The sequence below is a fragment of the Aspergillus aculeatinus genome, assembly GCF_003184765.1.
Source record: "Aspergillus aculeatinus CBS 121060 unplaced genomic scaffold BO66scaffold_22, whole genome shotgun sequence".
Taxonomy (NCBI): domain Eukaryota; kingdom Fungi; phylum Ascomycota; class Eurotiomycetes; order Eurotiales; family Aspergillaceae; genus Aspergillus; species Aspergillus aculeatinus.
Genome location: NW_020291491.1, coordinates 341,068 through 365,504, shown reverse-complemented (window position 1 = coordinate 365,504; position 24,437 = coordinate 341,068). Strand labels below are relative to the sequence as shown.

Below are 24,437 nucleotides of genomic sequence, written 5' to 3'. Positions count from 1 at the left end.
ATGATCCTGCGCAAATGGCCCGGATCTTACCGTGGTTGTTCCCCCTCTCACTACCGGTCAATTGTTGCTTGGTTGAGATTCACGCACCTCGCCATGTGACCGCGCGGGGACTTTCTCTCAAGGACTACGGTGCCAGAATCGAACCGAAACCAGTCTGGAGGGTGATAAATCCGATTTTGATCCCTGTTTGCTGCCAATAGTCTCAGCAGAATCCTAGGCAATGATTATGCAAATGGGCATCACCGTGACAGTGAAAGGTTGACTCCAAACATCAACAGAGCATGATGGATAAACCACTGGGCACTGGCGAGTGGTGGTTGATAAGGGGACTAGTGGGGTCAGATGATCCGGCCACTATAGCTGGTACTGGTCTTCCAGCTCGATTTTCACCGGTTACCCCCATTCCTCTATAGCAACCAGTTGACCTCAACAGGCTCTACGTGAAGAGGAATTTAGGAGGATTACAGTGGCCTCCGGATAAACAGTGGCGGAGCCAATGTCGGCATCGGGCTGGGATATCGTATGATATTTACTGGAGGGACGATACCTGGTTCTGGGAATGGTCGAGAGTTTGAGCGCTTGTGGGATCTGGTCGGAGCTGGGGTGTTGAAAGCGTTTGCTGCTTGCTTGTTGGGTCTGGTTTGTAATAGCCCTTGATTATTTGCTCAGTTCGGGGTCATCATGTCAACAATACCTTCTGGATAGATCGGATGCACCTCAGTCATCGCTCAGTAAGACCGGTTCTTTATACCTCGGGCATCGAGTCGATTCTACTCTTATTGAGGCTTCTCGGCCGAGATTGTCTGAAAATGGAGTTCACTGCATTCACAGAGTGTTGCTGCTGAGGTTATCATGATCGATTTGGTCTTAGAGTAGCTGGCATTCAACACGGATAATGTTATATGGAATCTCAAGTCTAGATGATTAAAAGTAGGACGAATTGACCCACTGCCTGAAAAAGAGAACCTCTTTAAGTGTGGGATGTTTCCCATAATTCAGTCCCCTCGAATTCACACAATTCGCTCGGGTGAACGCGCATAATGATTGCACCCATACCTCCTGATCTATCCACCTCTGCACTTCCTCCACTGGCAAAAACCCACACCACACCAATATCAAAGATCAGACGGCAAAGCCCGTCCCGGCCTCAGCCTTGGCACCCGTGGCGCAATTAAGCAAAAGCTCAAGCACAGGAAAACGTCTTGGTTTTGACTCAAGCAGCCAAGAAATCCACTCACAGTCGGTAATTAATGGCACCCCCCCGGTAGGACAGCCTCAACGATGTGGACTGTGATATTGAACTGAGTTCCAGTTGGCACTCTCCGCCCCGTAAGCAAGTAGACGAAAGCTCCAACCATATCGCGAGCCCCACTTACTTTCTGACAGGGGTGCAGGGTAAGCGCTTAGTGCTTATTTCAGCTGAGCTGTTCGTTGTTGATCCCACCAACAGCCCTTTGGGGATTGCTGCCAATTAGACAGCGGTAAGATTTTAAGGCTATGGAGCTGTCTGACATTGCTTGCGTATTATACAGTCTTCTTGCGGGTGGACTGAAAAGGGCTTTGGCGTCTAACTTAGTTGTTGGCCTCAACCGGACCTGAATTCGGTATACTCTCGCTGTTGTGCGCTACCGAGGTATTCTTACTCAGCCCTAATAGTTATAGTTAACAGCAAAGAGCTTATACCTTTTAAGGGTTAGTGGTGGGCCTTGGGCATGGATGTACTAGCACGCAGATAGCTCTATAAAAGCAGCGAAATACTCTGCTGCAGTGGTGAAGTAACGATCTTCACTCCCAGCCATCCCATCAAGTGCAAGCACATCATTGCAGCTTCCAGAGATGATTGAAACTACTTCTTCCACGCTTCCTCCGACTACAGGAAAGAATACTGCTTCCCCCAGCCTTCCAGATATCTCTCCATCCGAGATGCAAAAGATCCAGCAACGGTACGCCGAAGAGCGCGACAAGCGTCAGCGTCCCGAGGGCCTATCACAGTACATCAGCCTGGCCTCAGCCGAGGACCCTCAATTGAAACGTCTCCTACATGATCCGTGGGACGGTGGGACCTCTCCCTCTGTGTCCCTGGAGGAAGGGGCCCGCTTCAAGGTCGTCATCCTGGGCGCCGGGTTCGGCGGGCTCCTGTTCGCCGTCCGACTCCTCCAAACCGGCTGCTTGCGCCAGGAGGAGATTGTCCTCGTCGACGTGGCGGCGGGCTTCGGGGGGACGTGGTACTGGAACCGGTATCCGGGACTGATGTGTGATATCGAAAGCTACATCTATTTGCCCTTGCTCGAGGAGACGGGATACATTCCCAAGCGGAAGTACGCTTCCGGGGAGGAGATTCGCGAACATGCGCAGCGCATCGCCGCGCACTGGTCGCTGGAGGACCGCGCCATGTGGCGAACGCAGGTGAACCAGTGTTCTTGGAGTGATGAAGCGGCTGAATGGTCGCTCGACATGACTCAATTTCCGCCTCCCTTGGATAATGATGGAACCAAAGGCGAATCCTTTTCAGCGACCGTCCATGCGGACTTTGTGATTCTCGCACCTGGGCCACTGAATCTACCCAAGGTGTCTGATTTCGCTGGTTTCGATTCCTTCCAGGGCTCCCGTTTTCTGGCATCCCGGTGGGATTACGACGTTACTGGGGGTAGCCCCGAGACCCCTGTCTTAAGTAGATTGGGGGGCAAACGAGTTGGGATCATCGGGACCGGGGCAACTGGCATCCAGATTGTCCCTGAATTAGCCAAATGGTGTCAACAGTTATATGTCTTCCAGCGGACGCCCGCGCAAGTCGGTGTGCGAGACCAACGCTCCACAGACCTAGACGAGTGGACCAAGAACGTCGCCACGGGACCTGGTTGGCAAATGGCGCGGTTCCGCAACTTCGTCTCCTTTACGTGTGACACGCAGCCTCCGCCCCCCATCGACTTGGTGGCAGATGGATGGACTAGCTTTCGTTCTTTGCAGGTCCTCGGAGGCGGAGGCAGTCCGCCCAGCATGGAGGAGATCCCCGCTCATATTACCAAGATGCACGCTTTTGACCTACCTCGAGCGGAGCGCATCCGGGCCCGCGTCGACGAGATAATTCATGATCGGACGGTAGCCGAACAGCTGAAAGCGTGGTATCCCAGCTGGTGCAAACGGCCCTGCTTCCACGACGAGTATCTGCCGACCTTCAATCAGCCGCATGTGCGACTGGTCGATACCAACGGCAAAGGGGTGCAAGCCATCACACCCACCGGAGTGGTAGCCAACGGTGAGCAGTTCGATGTGGACGTCCTGATTCTCGCCATGGGATACGACGTGAAACCGCTCGAAAGCCCTGGGGCGCGAGCGAAGGTCTCGGTGTTTGGACGTGCGGGTCGCAGTATGGATGAGAAATGGGTGCAGAGCCCCATGACTCTACACGGCGTCGCCACCAGTGGCTTCCCCAACATGTTCTTCTCGGGTGTTGGCCAGACAAGCTATTTCCCTTCATACACAGCGACGCTGGATACATGCGCCAAGCATGTGGCCTTCGTCATTTCCGAAGTTATCAAGCGGCAGGGTAGCGGCAAGATGACTATCCAAGTTACTCAGGATGCAGAGACAGCTTGGGGGCTGCGAGTCCAGGCCGGTGCTCCGGCCCTGGCAGCCTTGGCGGGTTGCACCCCGTCGTACTTGAACGCCGAAGGCAGCCTAGAAGACGTGTCGATGGAGGAAAGAATGAAGTTGGCGGCTTCTGCACGGTGGCCACACGGGATGGCCGATTGGATGGATGTTTTGGAGGAGTGGCGGGATGCTGGTGACTTGGCTGGGCTTCAGATCAGTGTCGTATAGAGACGGTGTCTGCGGTAGGAAATTGAAAACAAGAAGTTCATGGCAATGTCTCAGTGGGTAGATATTGGGGAGGAGCACAGTCAAAATGTCGATCCGTCCCTCACCCTGTAGCCTTAGATATGAGCGTTAGCACTAACCCAACTTACTCCAAAGTGGCATCCTTGTAGTGGCAAGCGCGGTCTGGAGATTCCAGTTTCAACCTTTAGAAAAGGTACCAAGTCCTCTGTTTCATGCTCCAGCTTTTCCATTTTCAGATTGACCTCTCAGTTGGTCCTTAATTACCTCCCACTGTACTTCATCATTGGTACGTTTCTGATGTACTGTACCACTTCTCAGGCACGATCTCGTCCTTCTCCCTTGAAGTTGTGGTAAGTCTGCTCTCCGTTTTCGATTTTCTTTCCGCCAGCGTGCCCTACTCATCATCAAACTTCTGGCGTGTTCGCGACGAGGCCTCGTGGTAAGAGGTTGGAAGAACTGTCCAGATATTTGTGCTAGCGTCATTGCTGTGTGTCTTCGTGGCGATGTTGGAGATAACTGGAGAGGGGCTTGCGCGGGGCGCATGATGGAGCAAGAGGAATGATTGGCGGTGATCTTGTTGATCAGGGTGATCGTCGTAGTGTTGTTACAGTCGCGACGGGGTGGAGAAGAAGTATACTAGGTCCTTGGACTTTTGAGAATCGACTGGATACAAAGTTTTGGTGCATGGTGGAAGGACTATGAGGAGGTGCGTTGATGTTGCGCTAGTTTACATTATACACAACAGAAGCAAACACAACAAAAAATGATGGACAATAGGGAAGATTCCATACTAGGTACAAAGATCACACCACCCGTTTCTGAGATGATACAGGAACCCAAAACAGGACCACATCAACCTTATATTATTATATACACATGTCTATCTTTGTTGAGTCATTTACTACAAGTCAGCTAGGGGGTGAGTTGACGTAATGCAGCATTACAGGTGTCTGTCTGGGGTACAGCTGCCAAGAGGATCTGTGGCATGTTACACCAACAAGCTGACAAGCATGGCTGTCGGGTGGAGGGACACGTGCCGTTTCCAGATGTCCAATGACATCTTGCCTTCCCTCCTTCTCCAAAGACATACCCACAACACTAGTCTCCTAGTGGTGCTACTATGAAAGGACTGACCATCTCTCTCCACTGGGCAAACACCTTGTGGGCTTGTAGTGTGTGTCTGACCGCTGCTTGGGGGGGGGTGTTGGTCCCGGGTTTGTGACTCCCCAAACAGGCTTAGGCAGTCAGATGACGATCAGCGCGATGGGTCCCGAGTCCATCGCTTTCTCCTTTCGCTTCTTCTCCCCGCCTCCATTCTTTTGACGGCCTGGTCTGTGTCTGTCACTACCTATGCATTTACTTCCCCTCCCCCCTCCTTTTCCTTTCAGCCTCTTATTTTAGTCTTTCTTTACTTTCAGCTGTATCATATCTTTGCTTTGTGTATAGTTTCATCCTCTCCGACGCTCTGTTGCTACTCTTTCCACTAGACATAACAATCGACCGCTCGGTTGCACTCACTTCCTTATCTCCGTGTCTCACCGCCGTCGACCGCTTCTTCTTGTTTGCATCCAAACACAGTCGAACTTTCGTCCGTGTCTCCACTCTGCAGTTGCCCGGCGTTGATGCGCGGATGGATATGTCCGTTATCGCAAAATGTTTGTTACCTTGAATTTCTCCTATCTACCCCTCCATCTGCCCCCCTGCCCTGCATTTTGGGTTCTCAGGAGTCGGGGTTAACTTCTACTTCTCAGACAGCCATCAGTAGGTCGGAAGCAGCCCTTGCTTCACCTCGCATCGCCGAAAATGCCTCGTTCTGTCCCTCAAAGGTTTCCCTCGGCTCCTTCAGACATCGAGCATGTCTCGATCGAAACCGATGGCCGAAGAACCAGCGCTCAAACGGCTCCTCCCTCGCCGTCCGCCTTTCGGCGCAGTCACAGCCACCTGTCCGAAGCCCACACCGGTTATGAAACGCTGGAATCGCCTATGGAAGTAGGAGAGACGACCAGCTTGTTAGGCAAAGGGCACGAACACCGGCGCAATTTCCCGAGATCCTACACCAACATTTCTGGCAACTCGGGCCCCGATCTAAACTTCAGACATAGCTTGTTGGCGGGCAGCCTCCGGCGATCACGCCATCACAGCCGCGCTAATTCGCAAGCGATGCGTTTCAGCCGTCGCGACAGTGACCCCGCCGCGAGTGTCGCTCCCTCAGGCAAGGACGACATGACTGCCTCGTTCCTGGATGAACGGAGCTGGTACGATCAATTCACCTCGACTGATTGGGTCCATGATAGCATCGCGGACGGCGCTCGCCTACGAGAGTTACGGAGGCGGAAAGACATCCGGGGTCGCCTACTAGCATGGTTCGATGGCAGTCAGGGCTGGGTGCTGGTAGCGTTGATCGGCTGCATAACCGCGGCTATTGCCTTTTCCGTCGACGTGACGGAGAAATTTGTTTTCGATGTGAAGGAGGGTTTCTGCACCACACACTGGTTCCATAGCCGCCAAAGCTGCTGCACGGGAGGGCAAGAATGCCCCGCGTGGAGATCTTGGTCAAACATTTTGAGCCCATCGGGTAGCGATAATCAGTGGGTCGATTACGGCATGTTCATTTTCTGGGTGATCTTACTCTCCATGATCTCTTGTGCGCTCACCTTACTCACAAAGACGGTGGTGCCATCATCCATCTCGTTGACGACTCTGGACGAAAACCTCGGAGCTGCGTCCTCGCGCGGTACAAAAGGGAAGACCGGAAATGCCAGCTCGCATGACTCGCCCAATGGTCTACAAGCACCGGGTGCTGTTATCCCTACCCGGCCTGCCATGACATACTACTCGGCGGCAGGGAGTGGAGTGGCCGAGGTCAAGGTCATCAACAGCGGTTTTGTCTTGCACGGGTATCTAGGCTTCAAGACTCTCGTCGTCAAGACTGTCGCTCTGGTCTTTAGTGTCGCGTCAGGCTTGAGCTTGGGTAAGGAGGGTCCATATGTACACATCGCGACCTGCGTAGGAAACATTTGCTGTCGCTTGTTTGCGAAATACAACCTGAACGACGGCAAGAGGCGTGAGGTCTTGAGTGCCAGCGCTGCCAGCGGTGTTGCGGTAGCTTTCGGTGCGCCTATCGGTGGTGTGCTTTTTAGCCTCGAGGAAGTCAGCTATTATTTCCCTCCGAAGACACTCTTCAGGACGTTCTTCTGCTGCATTGCAGCAGCCTTGTCTCTCAAATTCCTCAATCCCTACGGTACCGGCAAGATCGTCTTGTTTCAGGTTCGCTATCTTGGGGATTGGGAAATGTTCGAGATGGTCATATTCATCCTCTTGGGTGTCCTTGGAGGCGCAGCCGGGGCTCTGTTCATCAAAGCGTCGAGCGTCTGGGCGCGGTCGTTCCGACGCATTCCGATTATCAAGCGCTATCCCATGCTTGAGGTTGTTCTCGTGGCTTTAGTGACCGGACTTGTTGGGTTCTGGAATCGGTACACCAAGCTGCCTGTTTCCGAGCTGATGTTTGAGTTGGCCAGCCCGTGCGAGCATGTGTCATCATCACCCACGGGCTTGTGTCCCAGCGAAGACCGCATTGGCGATATTATTCGCTATCTGCTGGTCGCTCTCGTCATCAAGAGTCTGCTTACCATTGTCACATTTGGCATTAAAGTGCCCGCTGGAATTTACGTTCCATCCATGGTTGTTGGTGGTCTCATGGGCCGCATCGTTGGCCATGTGGCACAATACTTGGTGCTCAAATATCCAAACTCGTTCCTCTTCGGGTCTTCTTGCCCGGCTGTCGCTGGTATGGAGTCCTGCGTGACACCGGGGGTTTATGCCATGGTTGCCGCCGGTGCTACCATGTGTGGTGTCACACGCCTGTCGGTGACACTTGCCGTCATATTGTTCGAACTGACCGGTAGTTTGGACCACGTGCTCCCATTTTCACTGGCAGTTCTCTGTGCCAAGTGGACAGCAGATGCAATCGAACCCCGCAGTATCTACGTGAGTATCTGGCACCCTTCAATCATGGTCATTGTACTAACGTACGCAGGACCTGCTGACGGACATGAACGCGTATCCGTTCCTCGACAATAAACTCCAGCCCTTGTCAGATGGACAACTTGGCGATCTCGTCCGACCCCTGCGGGCCAGCCGGATTATCGACATTTCTGAGTCCTCCTTTGTGCCCGCGACGGAGCTGCGGTCGAAACTACAGAATCTGCTTATGGCCGGTGAGCTCGACAGTGGCTTGCCGATTCTGCGTCACAACATTCTGACTGGGTTGATCCCTGCGCCCGACCTTGAATACGCTCTCGACAATCTTGAGGATGAGGAGAACACCCTGTGTCTGATGACGATGGATGTGTCCTCGGCTATTTCCGACAGTGAGGATCTGGAAAACACCGACTGGGTGGACTTTACTCAATACATTGATTTTGTAAGTCAGGTGATCTCTCTGCATGACACAAAGCTAATCCTTTTAGTCCCCGATGGCCCTGGACATCCATTCCCCGATTGATCTTGTGTATCAATGCTTTGCGAAGCTGGGCCTGCGGTATCTGTGTGTTCTCCACGATGGACACTACGCCGGCCTGGTACATAAGAAAGCGTTTGTGAAGTATATGAAGCAGAACGAGTAGTTTGCTTTTCGGTGGATACGTTTTATGAATTGGTTTTGCGCGGTTATCTAGATTTGTTGCTGTAAATTAGCTCGGAGTTGGTTCAGCGTTTGTTTCTGTTGCATATGATCCTGTATTTAGAGCCTGGCTCCAGAATGGCGCCGTACATACCTTGCATACAGACTGTACATTGTCGCTTGCACTACCTCCACATTCCCTTCCCCTTCTCCCGGATAGAAACCGATCACGATCAATCCACCCGCTCATACCCCACCATCCTCACCCTCACCTCCCCCTCCACAATCCACTCATCGGTGACCGTCTCCCCCACCCACTCCGACACCTCCCTTGCACTCACCCTCCTCCACCCCCTCTCCTGGAGTAACTCCTCATCCACCGGGAAAAACGTATCGCACTCAAACACCCGCCCGCGATCCTCCTGGAACGCCAGCTTCTCCACAAACGTCATCACAATCCGCACCCCGCGCGTCTTGACCCGCAACGCCGCACCATAGATCTCCGCCCCGCCAATCACAAACACCTGCCCCAGTTTCCCCTCCGCGCCGTACCTCGCCTCGAGCGTGGTGAGTGATTCCTCCAGCCCCGCGCACACGATCGCGTCGGTTTGCGGCCCTGGCGCTTGCCCCTGGCCCTGGTCCTGGCCCTGGCCCTGCCCCTGCCCAGCCGCGCGCATTTTCTCCTCCTCCTTGCGCCGTTTCCCGTCGAGGTCGTGCTGCACGCGCCGCGCGATCTCCTCGACGGACCGCGTGATCACGGCGTTGATGCGTTTGCCGAGCGGGCGCAGCGAGGCCGGGATCGAGTCGTAGGTCTTGCGGCCCATCAGGATGGCGTTTGTGCTGCCGGTGGGGGAGGGGGCGGGCGGGCGCGAGGTGATGCGCGCGAAGAAGGACATGTCGGCTTTGATGCGCGGCCAGGGGAGGGTGCCGTTTTGGCCAATGCCGAGGCGGACGGGGGCATGTTGGTGGCCTGTTGTTGGGGTGGAGGGGATTGGGGTGGTGGCGACTATGAGGGTTAGGGGGGGTGGTTTGGGGGGCATTTTGGGTGGGTTGTTGGGTGGGTGGTTGTTGGTGGTGGTGAGGGTGAGGGTGAGGGTGAGGGTGGTTGCGTGGAGGTTATGGATGGATGGGTCGGTGTGGAGGAGGGAAATTTGGTTATGGTTGGGTTGGGTTGGCGGAGGTGGTGGTTATCGATAAGATTAGCGTAGCTTACTAGGTAGCTTTGCCGCACTGCAGCTTGGTTAGTATAGTGCTGCTGAGTGGTTTGTTTGCCTTCTCTTTTGGAAATTCGTTTAATTCATGCCAGCGCATCGCTTGCTTGGTCTATGCATTGTAGACTATCGGCAAGCATAGACACCACAAGTAATCATGTGTACTGCATAGTACAGTACTATTTCCGCAAGGTTCGAATAACCAGATTCGCAATACCCCAAACCGTAACGCCGAATATCCCACCCCGAAACCCAAACTCCCAATGCACCAGACCATACCATACTCCACTCCCAAAGAACCTATTTAGCAGCCTTCAAAAGCCCCCCCTCCTCAATCGCCCGCTGAATCGCCCCCGCATCCCGCTCCAACTCCTCCCGCCGCTTCACCTCCGCCTCATCCTCCCCCAACGTATCCAGCTTCCCGAACAGCCACGTCTCCTTCATCACCCGCGTAAGCGCCAGAATGTCTTCTGCTGCGCGGACCTGCTCCCATAGCATATCAAAATCAGCGCGATTCTTGAGGAAGTCAGGGTCAACGAACCAGGGCGGTGGACTCGACGTCGAGTTGGTAGGTTTCGACGGCTGTGGAGGTGTGGCTTGTGCTTTCTGTCTGCAACTTCAAGTTAGGATCAGGTTTCGAGGGGTAAGAGTGGTAGGCAATGGGCGTCTCGTACCGTGGCTGTGGCCATGATGTTCTCGAAGCGTTGGAGGAGTTGGGAGATGTTCGTGTTGATGCGGTCTGGTTTTTGAGTGTTTTAGTGGCTGGTGCGGTGAGTGAGGTATGGCATACTGACTGTGCAAGGTTTTGGAGGAGGGTTGGGACTCCATTTTGGGAGATTGAGGGGGATTGAGGCGATTGAGTGATTGTATCAGGTTATGCAGATGGGGAGTGGGTGGGTTGGGTTGTGCTTGTGATCGTGATTGTTCTGGGCGGGGGTCTAGGCGGTCGGATACTGCCGGCTTTGGATTACGATAACGAAGCTAATCTTCGAGTGTGTCTGGTTGGAGTGATATAGGCAGTGGGTATTATGACTATGCTTTATCGCTATCTAGGTGGAGCATCTCCAGCGCATACGATCTCCCGAGTGTCCAAATGACGAGGTAAAAACCGGGATTCCATCGCCCTTCAGCTTGCGGAACTTCCGTAGGTGTTTGGCCCGTCCTGAGTGTTGTAACACCCCGATCGTTGTGGGTAGATTGTAATGTAGCACGATTGAGGAGCGAGGTTCAATCCCAGCAAGTATAGTGTGGTGTTCACCGAACGTATTTGCCCTGTGTCCATTAACATTCGCGTCCGAAAAGGATCCGGAAACCAAACCGACTTACCATGAACCGCTTGTGAAAGTCCGATCGCAACAAGTCCTGTATCATGTCAATGCCATCCCCTATATATAGCCAGCAAACTTACATTGACAAACTCCTTGCCCCGTTTATCCTCCGTGCCGCGCGCCTGGTTCTTGAAGACCACGTCGTCATCCCATCGTCGCTTCAGATTGAAGTCCTGGGGGTTGAGCAGGGGGTTTCCGCGCGCAATGTCGTATTCGCGCTTCTCTTCCTCTTCAGCCGCACGCTCGCGTTCCTACCATCATCAGCTTTTAGCTCTAGACCCAGACCGGAAGAAACTCACCTCTTTTTCCTTCTGCTCCAGCCTCTCCTTCTTGATCTTCTCCAGTTCGCGCATCAGCTCGGCAGCTTCATCCTCCTCGTCATCACTGAACCAGTCAGTCCTGCCTTTATGCTTTGCTCAATTAGCGAAGCGCCTCACCTATCTTCATCACTACTATCCTCCTCCGACCCATCCGAGTCCGCGTCGATGTCTCTCGTCTCTTCTAATATCCTTCGTCTTTTCGCTTCCATATCTTCTTCCTGCTCCCCTGTGTCTGCATCTCCGCCCGGCGAACCCCCCTCCAACTGGCGCTTGGGCGTCACGCTCTCGACCGTGGGCTCATCAAGGGGGGTTCCGTTCTTCTTGGCGAAATGGGCGGCCTCAGCCTGGAGGAGTTCGGCGCGGAGGTCGCGCTGGGTGGCTTCCGCTTCGGTGCCTTGGCCGAATTGACTGGCTAGCGTCAGTGCCTTTCTTCCCAATCATACAGGCTATCTCGCCATCCTACCGTGTCTTCAAGAGCTTGTGTGCGGGAAGCAGTCGCTGGTGGTAGGCCGGACCACGGAGGGCCTCTTTGCCTTGTGCCTAGTTTCCCATTAGTTCTTGCGCTTCTCCCCGTCGGAGCTGGTAAGCGGGTTTACGTACGGGGTCAAACGTAGGTCTGTGTGCTATTCCAAGAGTCAGCCAAACACCCTTCCCATGCAAAATCAGTCTTCTCACCTGTAGTCATATTGTGGTTGTGCGTAAATCCAGAGTCGCGAAAGAATTGCTGTCCGCGAAGAAGAAGAGTTGATGGCTCTGATAATAACCTCCGCCCGCGGCGATCAAACCACGGGAGCGGCAAAGCCCTCCGGCCTCAGGCGCACATCTCTCACCGCCCAAACTTCCACCACTCCCATTGGACCAAAGCCCACCCGCCCAGACGCTGCAATGACGATGACCGCCCGCCCGCGGCATGAAATTTAGAGTGGAGAGAGAAAACGAAAGTCTTCCCCCGGGCCGCTGGCGGCCAAGTCCGCCGCCCCTCCGCCTATTCTCCTCCTCTTTTCCTCCGCCGAAATTCCCAAATCATGAATAAAGAAGCACCGCTCTCGATCGCGGAGCGCGACTTCATCCTCAATGCGCTGCGCGAGGATGTACGGCTGGACGGTCGCGCCGCGGATGAGTTGCGTCCGTTGAAGGTGACCTTCGGGGAGGAGTACGGGCATGTGAAGGTACAGCTTGGTCGGACGAGGTAAGCATCTTCTCTTGGTGGTTACAAAACAACAGCGCGAAGCTAAACGTTCTTGTATTTGTGTGTGTTAGTCTAGTGACACGCATCTCAGCCGAAGTGACGAAACCGCACGACGACCGGCCGTTCGATGGGCTTTTCACGATCGCGATGGAGCTTACGGCGATGGGGTCGCCCGCCTGGGATAATGGACGGTAGGACTTACCTTTCGACCCCCAAGCAGAGGGACACGGGATAAAGGGCAGCTGCAGCTTCTAATCACCGGGGGAAAAACAGACAAGGCGACCTCGAAACGTACGTGACCAACGTCCTGGACCGGGTGGTCCGCCACTCAAACGCGCTGGACACGGAATCGCTGTGCATCGTCAAGGGGGTGAGCTGCTGGAGCATCCGGGCGGACGTGCACATCACCGACTACGACGGCAACCTGATCGACGCGGCGTGCGCGGGCATCATGGCGGGGCTGCAGCACTTCCGGCGCCCGGACGCCGTGGTCAAGGACGGCCAGGTGATCGTCTACGGGGTGGACGAGCGGGTGCCCGTCGCGCTGAACATCACGCACAAGCCGCTCGCGGTGACCTTCCACTCCTTCGACGAGGGCAAGCGCGTGATCCTCGACGCCACCCGGCGCGAGGAGCAGGCCGCCGAGGCCGACGTCGTCTTCGGGCTCAACAACGCTGGCGACGTCTGCTTCATGTCCAAGTTCTCCGGCTCGCCGGTCGACGCCATGGTCTTCGTCAACAAGACCTCCGTCGCCCTGGACAAGGTCAAGGAGATCAATGCCGTCATCGACAAGGCGCTGCAGGCGGATCTGGCTAAGCGCGCGAAGACGGGCAGGGCCGAGGAGTCGCGGGCGGAGAATGATCGGTGATTTACCTTGAGGTCGGGGGTGGCTTTGGCGGGGTTTTACTAGGTTTTACTAGAGATGTCATGCATATTACCAGGAGTCTAATGGTTTTAAAAGACGAGCAATCAGATTTGATTTGGATGATGGTGTGTTTTTGTTTGTAAATTTGGAGAAGCTACCCAATGGCTTGCTATGTTTGTGGTGAGTGGTCTCCGAAATATATTTGCAGCTAAGCAGCAGCCACACCAGGCTGAATGCCACTCAACTTGGCGCTGGCAAAACCTCGAGACATCTTTCCAGCATTGCCTATTTGTAATTGCTGGCCTGTGGCTAGATCAGATGTCAGTCACTATCTGTTCCTGTGCTCTTAGCGTCCTATCGAGAAATGAAAGAATTCATTTTCAACCCGATGGTGGATAACTTTAGCCTACGGAGCTATGGTGAATCGGGTGGTGATATTCTCCGCCCAAGCCGCTTATCCTCAGGCCAGGCCCGCCACCAAGCAATCTCTCGGACATTTGCCGCAGCCCGTCGACCAAGCAGATTTGAGAACTCGCTTTTTTGGTAGACTACGATCTGACAGCCGGCAAGCCACACTTTAGTTCAACAATTAATGTTCTGTCTTAATTTGCTCAACAGGTCAAATTTTGTTCATGATGTCTCGATATGACTTTTCGGACGCTGGCTCACGATGGGAGGAAAGCCGATGTCTGCCAGATACTCACTGTTCGCTCGCTCGGACGCGACGTCCACATTCGTCGTGACTGTGATGTTCGCCTTCCCACCGGTCTGTCTCAGGAGCTCTTCTTCTGACCCCGTCAAGTTGCCACTCAGTAGCTCGTGGATCTGGAGGCTAGCGCGTGACAGGCGCAATTCGGCTTTCTTGGGGCCTGCTGCGTTCGAGTCCTGCTTGATGTAATCGGAAAGTCGGTGGGCGCCATTGGTTGAGTCGTCGCTTGAGCTGCCCACGAGCTTGGTGAAGAGGGTCTTCAACGCGGGAAGATTGACTGCCACGACTGCAATCTCGATCTCAATTGCCGCTACGATGATCATTCGGCCGAGCACGTACGCCGTGTCGGGGTCGGCGATGAGTTGTCTCTGCACTTCGAAGCGGCATAACGCCGTCACTACAGACAAGGCGCCGAAACACATGACCCCGAGCACGGCGACCTTGCGTTGGTTGCTCATCTGTAGCCGCATCACGGTCGGGATCGGTAGGGTAAGGATGATGATATCCGTGATGATGTTCTTGCCATGGTTTAAGACATGTTAGTGTATTTGTATCCTGCCAAGAGCTCTCGCCATCCCTACCAGTCCTGTTGGTACCATCATGACCACGTACGTGCTCAGACATTGCGCGTTGGAATACTCAGCAGGGTGGAATATGGCGCCGAGGGGTCTGCATTGTAGGAAGGCGAGTAGCCAGTTCGTGATCGTGAATAGGGTGTTGAGGACCATTGTGCTGAAGACTTTGATCTGGAATGATCGATCTGGGGAGAGTCGGAGGTAGAAGACTAGGAACGCTTGTTTGATGGTCCAGTGCACGAACATGTAAAAGACTTCTTCGACGAACAGCCACTGGATGCAAATGTGTTAGTCGAGAACGCGCCAGTAAGCGAGGTGTGTACCTTGGTTATTTGTTCCTGCTGATGCGAGGATAATTGACTCGAGTGCCTACCACGGAACCTGGTCAGCTCTCGTCCTGCTCATTGATTGTCTTTTCGTCTCTCACAGTCCACATCCATAATGAAGAAAGATGTACAGAATCATCTGCTGCATCCCGTTGACAAACTGTGAGGTGATCAATTGGATGGTCGCTTATCAAGAGCCACAATGAGAACTCCGTACCAGGAGAATGATAGCCACTGCATCATCCCTACCAAAACTCTGATGACGCAGCCGACAGTAAAGCCGTAGGAAGATGGAGCAAGTTCCGATCGCGAAAGCAGCAGAGATAATTCCGTAGGTCAATGGCTGGAGATTCTCGAGAGCCATTTTGCCCACCGCATAAGCCCAGGCAAAGAGCTCGCTCGTGCAGGCTCTTTTGCTCTGTCGAAAATGACCAGCGAGTCAAGCCGGCCGAGAGAATATATACTGGACAGGCTCGAAAGTCCATTGGGCCGATAATTAAGTGCTTGGAGGCAGCCTTGTCTTTCTTCACCCCCTCTTCTGATCCAGCCCATCCTGCTGTGTGCATCGATCCTGTTGATAGTCCAGCCATCCTTGCAAGCGCCATCGCTAGGAGGCCTTAGATGCAGATGAGATCCAGTGCGCTAAACTCTTTGCTTTCTCTCCTCCCGCCAATCCGCGAGTGTTGGCATCAGCATAAGCTCCACAGCGGACGGCTGCTCCCTTCCTAGTCTCCTATAGTGTCTCGCGATGTGGATCGGGGAATTCAGCCACCACTGAAGGGCCGCCGTGCGATCAAGCGAACACGAGTAGCAGAGATGAAAGGTGGAGATGACGGGCTTGTCCTGCATATTGTCCGCACGAGGACCGGAGTTTCACCATCGTGCACGATGGGTATTGGTTTCTGTCATAAGCGCCTCTCTTATCCCGGTTGTGCGATCGGCTGAGATGGCCGAGGTGGGGTATAGACAAGGGTTAATAAACTGACCAGCTGTCTGCTGCCAATAACAAATTCACAGTCGTCGACTATGGTGACGCCGTCGCTTTAGCATGCAATCTTGTATGATGCTGGAGGAGCTCCCGGCTCGAATGGATGATAAATAATCGTTCGCTGCCCCTTTTCTTCGAACAACTGTGGGCACACCGATGGGTGGTTGAGGAAATCGACAACGCACTCACAATGGAGGCAGCGAAATCGTTGCTTTGGTCCGCAGGCGTCAGTGACTTCCTCGGGAAGGACCTGCTCAGCCTGGGAAGTTCCGCTGCGGGACTCGCGATTGTCCTCCATCTCACTCTCTTTCGCACCAGTTTTCCCACGGAAGATCATCTTCATGACCTTCTGATACTCTACGTTGTTTCGGTATCTGCCGTGTTTGCTGCCTATCTTTCGTCAACTGATTATTCAGTGACCCAGAGTCTGGTCCGAGTATGCTGGATTGCAGGCGCTTTCAACACAGGACTAGTGTTGAGCATCGGGGTTTATCGGTTGTTCTTTCATCGTCTTCGTCACTTTCCAGGCCCGATAGGGTCCAAGGTATCTCGGTTCTATGATGCGTATCTTGCCGGACGGAATGTGCAATACAATGTGGAAATTGAGAAACTCCACAAACAGTACGGTGACTTCATCAGGACAGGTATGCCATGTCGCCACTCCCAGGTGCTCACCACCAGTACTGAACATGCTCCAACCATAGGTCCTCGAGAGATCTGCATCGTCCGGAGATCAGCTTTACCGGTCCTCTTCGGGCCTCAGTCAAAGTGTCGCAAGTCAACCTACTACGCGCAGGCCTCTACCAACCCGATAGAATGCTCCGTCCACCACACACGAGATTTCGAAGATCATCGGAAACGACGGAAGGCATGGGATCGAGGATTCAGTATCAAATGTGCGCTCTCTACTCAAAGCCATTTCTTGGAAGATGCCGGCGGAAATTGACCAGGCATATCTAGCACTCGGAGTGTACGAACCACGGATCAAGGCGAAGGCCGATCAACTTGCCGCTCATATCGCAGCCAACCTGGGAAATCCAATTGATGCCACCGCCTGGTCAATGTTTCTCAGTTTTGATGTGATGGGAGATGTGGGCTTTGGAAAAAACTTTGGAAACTTGACAACAGGTGTTGAGCATCCGGCTATCAAAGGAATTCACGACCACATGGCCATTCTGGGGGTTCTTGGCCATGTTCCTTGGTTTCTGAATCTCGTTAGCCGTGTTCCGGGAGCGACTGCAGCCTATTCAGGTTTCTTTAAGTGGTGTGGTGATGAAATAGAAAGGAAGCAAAAGGTGCGTCTTACTTCGTTTGTGTTCGGCGTTTGGCTGAGGCATTAATGCGGTGTGCAGATCTGGGACGCTGGAAAGTATCCTGACGATATTGTCTCATGGCTGCTGAAAGCCTACGTGGACAACGACGCAGCAGCCTCTCCTTCAGAAGCTGCTTTGCACGAAGACTCTCGGGTGGTTATTATCGCTGGCAGTGAAACCACAGCGACTACCTTAGCTACTGTTCTTTTCTACCTAGCTAAGGATCAGTATGTTCTTGCCAAGCTTCAGCGACTCTTAGATGAGGCTATGCCTGGTGGGGTCGAGGACTGGTCCTACGACAAGGTGAAGACAGTCTCTTTTCTTGACGACATCATCAATGAAGCTCTCCGTCTCCGGCCAGCCGTGATGACAGGTGGATACCGGGTAACCCCTGCGGAAGGCCTCCAGATCGATGAGGTGTACATTCCCGGGTATGTCAACGTGTTTGTTCCGGTTCAGTTGATCCAAACAGATGAGAGATATTACAAACAAGCCAAAAGCTTCATTCCCGAGAGATGGGGTGAAAGAAAAGGCGAGCTGGGCACCGATGGGGTGCCTTTCATTCCATTTGCAATGGGTAAGTACTTTACCGCAACTTTTCCGCGGCGTCGGATTGATTCACAATTCAAGTGATTGGGTAAGTTCCATCGCTAACTTGCGTCACCAGGCCCATATAGTTGTCCCGGAAAGAATCTCGCTCTGCTCAGCCTCCGCATCACGGTGTCTGTATTGGCTTTACAATATTCTATAAGCTTCGCGCCGGGTGAGACAGGTGAAGACTTTGAGCACAACGCGTTGGACACGTTTACAACGACGTTACCTCCTCTTCGGCTTCAGTTTTTCAAACGGCAGGGTTTGCCAGGATGCTAGCCCTAGTGCCAGAGTTGCCAAATGCTATCTCGTTCAAACTGTTCTAGATGCCATGGTCCAGGAAACCAAAATCGAGAGCCTAATGGCCGATGCGCCAAAAAGCCACGCTCGGCACCTTGTCTACAGATACAGATGAAGATTCGATACATTCTACGAGATGTTGTATAGGGTGTTGTTTGCCTGTTCCACTGAGTTGTAACTTGGGAAAACCCGCTAGACATATCCATAAAAGACAAAGAAGATCATAAACATTTCCAGCCCTCTACGTATCTCATCGCTTATTGCATACGTGGCATTACACGATGCTTGCAGGCTGTTGAATATATAGCAGTTGTAATTCCATGTTCAGGATGAATTAGAAGTTTCAAATCAGTTGCAAATCAGTCCCCGGTCTCATTGCCCTACTTTACCTATTCATATTTCTGTTGATGAACAACAATGGCAACTTCGCAATCTATAACCTGGGCGCGTCAGTATGAATACCACTACCAGGAAATGAAGAACTCCACGAACCAGGTTGCAACTTGGTTGAAAAGAAATTACGAAGAGAACCACAGAAGACTTCCACAGAGGAACCCGGAATATCCTCTCGATGTGGGCCAATACATACATTGCGCAACCTTTCTCAGAGACTTGCGAAGCCCCGGTATCGAATTTCCTCAGGAGTTCACGGCTTACCTTCACTATGCTATTTGGGCACGTCTACACAGGGTTGAGATCGAATACCCACAGAGGCACAATTGGAACAAAAGGCAGAAACGCAAGTTCAAAAGCCATGTTCACTTCCTCCTAGTATTGATGAAGGTCCATGACATTCTGTTGCAGCGATCGAACCAAGACCCTCTCCGATACTGCAGAGACTGTGCCGATCATGGGCCCAGGCAGCTTGCAAGTGCGAACTTCCCATGGAGACCGACTGGGCGGTTCCATCTGAGATTGACGGTTTCCGTTTCCGTGGCAAGAGGTTTGGCTGCTAGGTTTTTCCGGGCCAGGCAGAGCTAAGATGATTGTTTTACTTTGATTTTTGATGGGTAATTGAGGTTTGATCAAATTGTTGCTTGGTTTATCCATGCTTGCATGTTTTGGTTTTGATGTTAACATAGTTTGGGATTGAAATGATATTGTGGTTAACGTCTTAGTATCTGCTTCTAAGCTGTTGCTGCTATTTTGTTGATTGTTGATTGTTGATTGTAGAAAGCCGTGACGGCAGTTGACGATCGGTCAGGCGGCGCTAACCCAAAGCGGACGCAGGTGTTCATCCCTCCCTTTCTCCAATCCATCATCCACTTTCAACCACGCGGTAGTTAGTGGAAATGAGTTGACTCTGCCAAATCGTCTTCCCACTCTGAAACACCATAACTTATCCTCTCCCCCCCCCTCATGGCTTATAATTAGCACGTCTCCCAGTCAACAATTTAATTTACTCACCGTCTCGACCCGGAGAGCCCCGCTCCATCTCCCGGCCCCAGCCACGGGCGGTGATCCAACGCTAATTGCGCGGCATCTGAGCTAAACCGCCAGGCAGTCAGAATTTCTCCCCATCTGCGTTACTTCTCTCCCTCCCCGCCGCTTACTGTCACCCGGACTCAATTCCCGACCACCTCCTCCCTAATTCTACGTGTCTTCGCCATCCTCCACTACTCCCAGCGCGCGACTTTCACCCCTTCCCTCCCCCGTCAATCAATGCTCTTGGGGCACCACCTCGCAGTAACGGTGTCTGCCCGCCCTCAGCGTCATGGCCAGCGGTAGGCCTCCCGGACCTCATCCAGCCGCTGGCCACAACGAGGAACTGCTGCTGGATGAGTCCACTCCCATGTACAACACGGGTCAACGTCCGCCTGTGAACGATGACAACCTGTTGCGACAGTACGATATCGACGACTCCGACCAACCCCAACCCCGTCCCTCCGTTTCCTACGATAGCTTCGTCGGCGGACAGGCTCCGCCGCATTCAGGCGCCCATGCGACTTCCTCTGCGCACCCTCCGGCGCAAACCGGGGGCTACCTCACCGATCCTTACACCGGAGCCGATATGTCTCGCACCTATTCCCATACCTCCGGCCTGAGCAACTACAACCGCTACTCCCTTGACGAATACGACGACGACCGGTCGCTGCACGGATACTACGATCTGGATGATGACGACGTACACCACTCGCAGCCCGATAGCCGGGTTCGTCAGGCGAAGGAGCGGAACAGCATCCTGGGTCTGGGGGGTGGCCTGATGGGCCGAGCGAAGCACATGCTGGGCATGGGGCCCGAGTACTCGGAAATGGATCTGCCCTTGACGGAGTCGGGCGGTCGTGCGGCTCGGTTGGACAGTGCAGATCCGGATGAGGCGGCCGCGACCGGGGCTCGAAAGAAGTCGAAGAAGTCGGACTTCAAGTTTGGGTTCGGTCGCAGGAAGGTCGACCCGTCGACTCTGGGACCCCGAATGATCGTTTTGAACAATCCGCCCGCGAACGCCGTGCACAAATTCGTGGACAACCATGTCTCGACGGCCAAATACAACATTTTCACCTTCATCCCCAAGTTCCTGTTCGAGCAATTCTCGAAGTACGCCAACCTGTTCTTCCTGTTCACCGCCGTTCTTCAACAGATCCCGAATGTCACTCCCACGAATCGGTATACCACCATCGGTCCGCTGTTGATTGTGTTGTTGGTGTCGGCCATCAAAGAACTTGTGGAGGATTACAAGCGGAGGCTGTCCGATAAAGGGTTGAACTTTTCCAAGACACAGGTACTGAAAGGCTCGAGCTTCCACGAGACCAAGTGGATTGATGTCGCTGTTGGTGATATTGTTCGCGTGGAGTCTGAGCAGCCATTTCCCGCCGATATGGTCTTGCTTGCGTCGTCGGAGCCTGAGGGTCTATGCTATATCGAGACGGCGAATCTGGACGGCGAAACCAACCTCAAGATCAAGCAAGCTATTCCGGAGACGGCGCATTTGGTTAGTCCCGCGGATCTCAGTCGGTTGACCGGGCGCGTTCGATCGGAACAGCCAAACAGCAGTCTTTACACGTACGAGGCCACATTGACTATGCACGCGGGAGGTGGTGAGAAGGAACTGCCACTGGCCCCGGATCAACTGCTCCTGCGAGGTGCGACCCTGCGCAACACCCCCTGGGTGCATGGAATCGTCGTTTTTACCGGCCACGAAACGAAGTTGATGCGAAACGCGACGGCAACCCCGATCAAGCGAACGGCTGTCGAGCGTATGGTTAACGTCCAGATTCTCATGCTGGTTGGCATCCTCGTGGCGCTGAGTGTGATCAGTTCCGTTGGTGATCTGGTCATTCGGCAAACAGAGGGCAGCCAACTCACATACCTCGACTACGGCAGTACCCATGCTGTCAAGCAGTTTGTTTTGGACATCTTCACCTACTGGGTCTTGTACTCGAACTTGGTTCCGATCTCGCTTTTCGTCACCATTGAGATTATCAAGTATGCACAGGCTTTCTTGATCAACGCGGATCTCGACATTTACTACGACAAGACTGATACTCCTGCAACCTGCCGGACGTCATCGTTGGTCGAAGAGTTGGGACAGATCGAGTATATCTTTTCCGACAAGACAGGAACCCTGACGTGTAACATGATGGAGTTCAAGCAATGCACTATTGCCGGTGTGCAATACGGAGAGGATGTTCCAGAGGACCGCCGCGCTACTGTTGAAGACGGTGTCGAAGTGGGCGTTCATGACTTCAAGAAGCTCAGGGAGAATCTCCGCTCCCACCCTTCGTCAGATGTGATTCACCACTTCCTCACTTTGCTTGCGACTTGTCATACCGTCATTCCGGAAAGATCTGAGAAGGAGCCGGGCAAGATCAAGTATCAGGCGGCGTCTCCGGATGAAGGTGCCCTGGTCGAGGGTGCTGCAATGCTTGGCTATCGATTTTCCAACCGCAAGCCCAGATCCGTGATTTTCACGGTGGAGGGTCAGGACTACGAGTATGAGTTGCTGGCCGTCTGCGAGTTCAACTCTACGAGAAAGCGTATGTCGACTATTTTCCGCTGTCCAGACGGCAAGGTCCGTATCTATACCAAGGGTGCGGATACTGTCATTCTCGAGCGGCTGCACCCTGATAACCCGACCGTTGAGGCGACGCTGCAACACCTGGAGGAATATGCGTCGGAGGGTCTACGTACGCTTTGTTTGGCGATGCGTGAGATTCCTGAAGCGGAGTTCCAGCAGTGGTATCAGATCTATGACAAGGCCGCAACTACGGTCAGCGGAAACCGCGCGGATGAATTGGACAAGGCAGCCGAACTCATTGAGAAGGACTTTTACCTTCTCGGAGCCACGGCCATTGAGGATCGCCTGCAGGATGGAGTCCCGGATACTATCCACACCCTCCAGACGGCAGGCATCAAGATCTGGGTCTTGACTGGCGACAGACAGGAAACGGCTATCAACATCGGAATGTCGTGCAAGCTGATTTCGGAGGATATGACCCTGCTCATTGTCAACGAGGAAAGCGCCCAGGCTACCAAAGATAATTTGATGAAAAAGCTTCAAGCTGTTCAGAGCCAGGGTACTTCAGGCGAGACTGAAGCGATGGCATTGATTATTGATGGCCGGTCGTTGACCTTCGCTCTCGAGAAGGACATGGAGAAGTTGTTCTTGGACTTGGCGGTGTTGTGCAAGGCGGTTGTCTGCTGGTAGGTTTGCCATTATCTTTTGCTCTCACTTTTCTCTTGAGTTTGTACTAATTCAAGAAGTCGTGTGTCCCCCCTGCAGAAGGCCCTTGTGGTCAAGCTGGTCAAACGCCACCTCAAATCCTTGCTTCTGGCGATCGGTGACGGCGCCAACGACGTGTCCATGATTCAGGCCGCCCATGTTGGTGTTGGTATCAGCGGTGTCGAGGGTTTGCAGGCCGCACGGTCTGCAGACGTGTCGATTGCCCAGTTCCGCTATCTGCGAAAGCTCCTTCTGGTCCACGGGGCCTGGAATTACCACCGTATCAGTCGAGTGATCTTGTACTCGTTTTACAAGAATATCGCTCTCTGTATGACGCAGTTCTGGGTAAGTCATTCTTGCTAGGGAGTCGGCTTTTACTGACATGCATAGTACTCTTTCCAAAACGCTTTCTCTGGCGAGGTTATCTACGAGTCGTGGACGCTGTCGTACTACAACGTCTTCTTCACCGTGCTTCCCCCTTTCGCCATGGGCATTTGTGATCAGTTCATCTCTGCGCGATTGCTGGATCGCTATCCGCAGCTGTACCAGATGGGTCAGAAGAGTCTCTTCTTCCGCCGACACAGCTTCTGGTCCTGGATTGCCAACGGGTTCTACCATTCGTTGCTCCTGTACATCGTCGGACAGCTCTTCTTCATCTGGGACGGTGCCCAGGCCGACGGCAAAACCGCCGGTCACTGGGTCTGGGCCGAAGCTTTGTACACGGCTGCGCTGGCGACGGTGCTGGGCAAGGCGGCCCTGATCACGAACATCTGGACAAAATACACCTTCATCGCGATCCCCGGCTCGATGATCATCTGGCTGATCTTCCTGCCGGCCTACGGCTACGCGGCCCCGGCGATCGGCTTCTCGACCGAGTACTACGGCACGATCCCGGTGGTGTTCAAGTCGCCCACCTTCTACCTGCTGGTGGTGATCCTGCCCTGCATCTGCCTGCTCCGCGACTACGCGTGGAAGTACGCCAAGCGCATGTACTTCCCGCAGCACTACCACCACGTGCAGGAGATCCAGAAGTACAACGTGCAGGACTACCGGCCGCGGATGGAGCAGTTCCAGAAGGCGATCCGCAAGGTGCGGCAGGTGCAGCGCATGCGCAAGCAGCGCGGGTACGCGTTCAGCCAGGCGGACGAGGGCGGCCAGATGAGAGTTGTAAATGCTTACGATACCACGAGAGGAAGAGGACGCTACGGAGAAATGACCAGCTCGCGAGCTCTAGTGTAACGATTGTCTGTTTTGCTTTTGTGGCCTTTTGATTTTCCTTCTTTGTATGTCTAACTTTTGTCTCATATGGGGGGTGACGATGAAGCCTGATGTGGCTGTGTTTGTGTTTTGTTGCGTGTATTTACTCGGAGACGGCTCTATGAGACAATGTGAAATATGGTATGGTTTGACTCTCCCCTCCCCCTCCCCCTCCCCCTCCCCTTTGCTTTTAGCCTTCCAGTAACCTGACCCTAAGACCGACAATATAACTATCTGGGGGAGAACCCCCAGACCCCCGCTGTCTTTCAGCTCCCCAGTAACCTCAGTCTTAAGTCCTAGTATATAAGTATTCTGGGGGAGAACCCCCAGACCCCCCTTTTCTTTCA

The 24,437-nt window shown here is 53.5% G+C and overlaps 10 protein-coding genes across 10 annotated transcripts; 6 read left to right on the top strand and 4 right to left on the bottom strand.

The window, feature by feature from the left end:
- The first annotated feature begins 1,414 nt into the window (after window positions 1–1,414).
- On the top strand, window positions 1,415–3,933 carry BO66DRAFT_82808 (flavin-containing monooxygenase). Its single transcript, XM_025653636.1, has one exon. The coding sequence runs from the start codon at window positions 1,837–1,839 to the stop codon at window positions 3,817–3,819; it is 1,983 nt and encodes a 660-aa protein (XP_025504396.1). The 5' UTR covers window positions 1,415–1,836; the 3' UTR covers window positions 3,820–3,933.
- Window positions 3,934–4,490, bottom strand: BO66DRAFT_82809 (uncharacterized protein). The gene has a single exon (XM_025653637.1). The coding sequence runs from the start codon at window positions 4,378–4,380 to the stop codon at window positions 4,048–4,050; it is 333 nt and encodes a 110-aa protein (XP_025504395.1). The 5' UTR covers window positions 4,381–4,490; the 3' UTR covers window positions 3,934–4,047.
- A 1,102-nt stretch (window positions 4,491–5,592) lies between these two features.
- BO66DRAFT_391699 (chloride channel protein) lies at window positions 5,593–8,643 on the top strand. Its single transcript, XM_025647318.1, has 3 exons — window positions 5,593–7,824; window positions 7,874–8,260; window positions 8,307–8,643. Exons 1-3 carry the CDS (start codon window positions 5,641–5,643, stop codon window positions 8,460–8,462), a joined length of 2,727 nt encoding a protein of 908 aa, XP_025504394.1. The 5' UTR covers window positions 5,593–5,640; the 3' UTR covers window positions 8,463–8,643.
- Window positions 8,644–8,691: 48 nt separating this feature from the next.
- On the bottom strand, window positions 8,692–9,579 carry BO66DRAFT_373694 (dihydrofolate reductase; the record flags this gene model as incomplete). Its single annotated transcript, XM_025645553.1, has 1 exon — window positions 8,692–9,579. The coding sequence occupies exon 1, from the start codon at window positions 9,496–9,498 to the stop codon at window positions 8,692–8,694; it is 807 nt and encodes a 268-aa protein (XP_025504393.1). The 5' UTR covers window positions 9,499–9,579.
- A 39-nt stretch (window positions 9,580–9,618) lies between these two features.
- Window positions 9,619–12,050, bottom strand: BO66DRAFT_420281 (uncharacterized protein). Its single transcript, XM_025649864.1, has 11 exons — window positions 11,993–12,050; window positions 11,918–11,940; window positions 11,781–11,857; window positions 11,435–11,725; window positions 11,297–11,381; window positions 11,078–11,248; window positions 10,996–11,031; window positions 10,464–10,491; window positions 10,344–10,408; window positions 10,211–10,279; window positions 9,619–10,152 (listed from the first exon to the last, which is right to left on the bottom strand). The coding sequence occupies exons 1-11, from the start codon at window positions 12,000–12,002 to the stop codon at window positions 9,970–9,972; spliced, it is 1,038 nt and encodes a 345-aa protein (XP_025504392.1). The 5' UTR covers window positions 12,003–12,050; the 3' UTR covers window positions 9,619–9,969.
- Window positions 12,051–12,266: 216 nt separating this feature from the next.
- Window positions 12,267–13,472, top strand: BO66DRAFT_373685 (exosome non-catalytic core subunit RRP45). The gene is made up of 3 exons (XM_025645552.1): window positions 12,267–12,506; window positions 12,578–12,697; window positions 12,780–13,472. The coding sequence occupies exons 1-3, from the start codon at window positions 12,343–12,345 to the stop codon at window positions 13,372–13,374; spliced, it is 879 nt and encodes a 292-aa protein (XP_025504391.1). The 5' UTR covers window positions 12,267–12,342; the 3' UTR covers window positions 13,375–13,472.
- Window positions 13,473–13,579: 107 nt separating this feature from the next.
- Window positions 13,580–15,345, bottom strand: BO66DRAFT_438189 (uncharacterized protein; the record flags this gene model as incomplete). Its single annotated transcript, XM_025651044.1, has 6 exons — window positions 13,580–13,680; window positions 14,076–14,598; window positions 14,662–14,928; window positions 14,979–15,024; window positions 15,083–15,141; window positions 15,199–15,345. 6 exons carry the CDS (start codon window positions 15,343–15,345, stop codon window positions 13,580–13,582), a joined length of 1,143 nt encoding a protein of 380 aa, XP_025504390.1.
- Window positions 15,346–16,159: 814 nt separating this feature from the next.
- Window positions 16,160–18,152, top strand: BO66DRAFT_438188 (cytochrome P450; the record flags this gene model as incomplete). Its single annotated transcript, XM_025651043.1, has 5 exons — window positions 16,160–16,613; window positions 16,674–16,865; window positions 16,930–17,264; window positions 17,322–17,859; window positions 17,950–18,152. The coding sequence occupies 5 exons, from the start codon at window positions 16,160–16,162 to the stop codon at window positions 18,150–18,152; spliced, it is 1,722 nt and encodes a 573-aa protein (XP_025504389.1).
- A 178-nt stretch (window positions 18,153–18,330) lies between these two features.
- BO66DRAFT_82714 (uncharacterized protein) lies at window positions 18,331–19,305 on the top strand. The gene has a single exon (XM_025653634.1). It carries the CDS (start codon window positions 18,591–18,593, stop codon window positions 19,152–19,154), a length of 564 nt encoding a protein of 187 aa, XP_025504388.1. The 5' UTR covers window positions 18,331–18,590; the 3' UTR covers window positions 19,155–19,305.
- A 187-nt stretch (window positions 19,306–19,492) lies between these two features.
- On the top strand, window positions 19,493–24,241 carry BO66DRAFT_373680 (aminophospholipid-translocating P4-type ATPase DRS2). The gene is made up of 3 exons (XM_025645551.1): window positions 19,493–22,814; window positions 22,875–23,178; window positions 23,224–24,241. Exons 1-3 carry the CDS (start codon window positions 19,888–19,890, stop codon window positions 24,070–24,072), a joined length of 4,080 nt encoding a protein of 1,359 aa, XP_025504387.1. The 5' UTR covers window positions 19,493–19,887; the 3' UTR covers window positions 24,073–24,241.
- Window positions 24,242–24,437: the final 196 nt, after the last annotated feature.

What these genes read in the sequence shown, in the direction of transcription:
- BO66DRAFT_82808 (XM_025653636.1), top strand. Translation starts at nt 1,837, where the DNA reads ATGATTGAAACTACTTCTTCCACGCTTCCTCCGACTACAGGAAAGAAT.
- BO66DRAFT_82809 (XM_025653637.1), bottom strand. Translation starts at nt 4,380, where the DNA reads ATGCGCCCCGCGCAAGCCCCTCTCCAGTTATCTCCAACATCGCCACGA.
- BO66DRAFT_391699 (XM_025647318.1), top strand. Translation starts at nt 5,641, where the DNA reads ATGCCTCGTTCTGTCCCTCAAAGGTTTCCCTCGGCTCCTTCAGACATC. An exon ending in TCGAACCCCGCAGTATCTAC is followed by an intron (nt 7,825 to 7,873) that starts GTGAGTATCTGG and finishes TAACGTACGCAG; the next exon opens with GACCTGCTGACGGACATGAA. An exon ending in TTACTCAATACATTGATTTT is followed by an intron (nt 8,261 to 8,306) that starts GTAAGTCAGGTG and finishes TAATCCTTTTAG; the next exon opens with TCCCCGATGGCCCTGGACAT.
- BO66DRAFT_420281 (XM_025649864.1), bottom strand. An exon ending in GATAGTAGTGATGAAGATAG is followed by an intron (nt 11,382 to 11,434) that starts GTGAGGCGCTTC and finishes TGACTGGTTCAG; the next exon opens with TGATGACGAGGAGGATGAAG. An exon ending in ACGTCGAGTCCACCGCCCTG is followed by an intron (nt 10,153 to 10,210) that starts GTTCGTTGACCC and finishes CTATGGGAGCAG; the next exon opens with GTCCGCGCAGCAGAAGACAT.
- BO66DRAFT_373685 (XM_025645552.1), top strand. Translation starts at nt 12,343, where the DNA reads ATGAATAAAGAAGCACCGCTCTCGATCGCGGAGCGCGACTTCATCCTC. An exon ending in GTACAGCTTGGTCGGACGAG is followed by an intron (nt 12,507 to 12,577) that starts GTAAGCATCTTC and finishes TGTGTGTGTTAG; the next exon opens with TCTAGTGACACGCATCTCAG. An exon ending in CCCGCCTGGGATAATGGACG is followed by an intron (nt 12,698 to 12,779) that starts GTAGGACTTACC and finishes GGGGAAAAACAG; the next exon opens with ACAAGGCGACCTCGAAACGT.
- BO66DRAFT_82714 (XM_025653634.1), top strand. Translation starts at nt 18,591, where the DNA reads ATGGCAACTTCGCAATCTATAACCTGGGCGCGTCAGTATGAATACCAC.
- BO66DRAFT_373680 (XM_025645551.1), top strand. Translation starts at nt 19,888, where the DNA reads ATGGCCAGCGGTAGGCCTCCCGGACCTCATCCAGCCGCTGGCCACAAC. An exon ending in TGCAAGGCGGTTGTCTGCTG is followed by an intron (nt 22,815 to 22,874) that starts GTAGGTTTGCCA and finishes TAATTCAAGAAG; the next exon opens with TCGTGTGTCCCCCCTGCAGA. An exon ending in TCTGTATGACGCAGTTCTGG is followed by an intron (nt 23,179 to 23,223) that starts GTAAGTCATTCT and finishes TGACATGCATAG; the next exon opens with TACTCTTTCCAAAACGCTTT.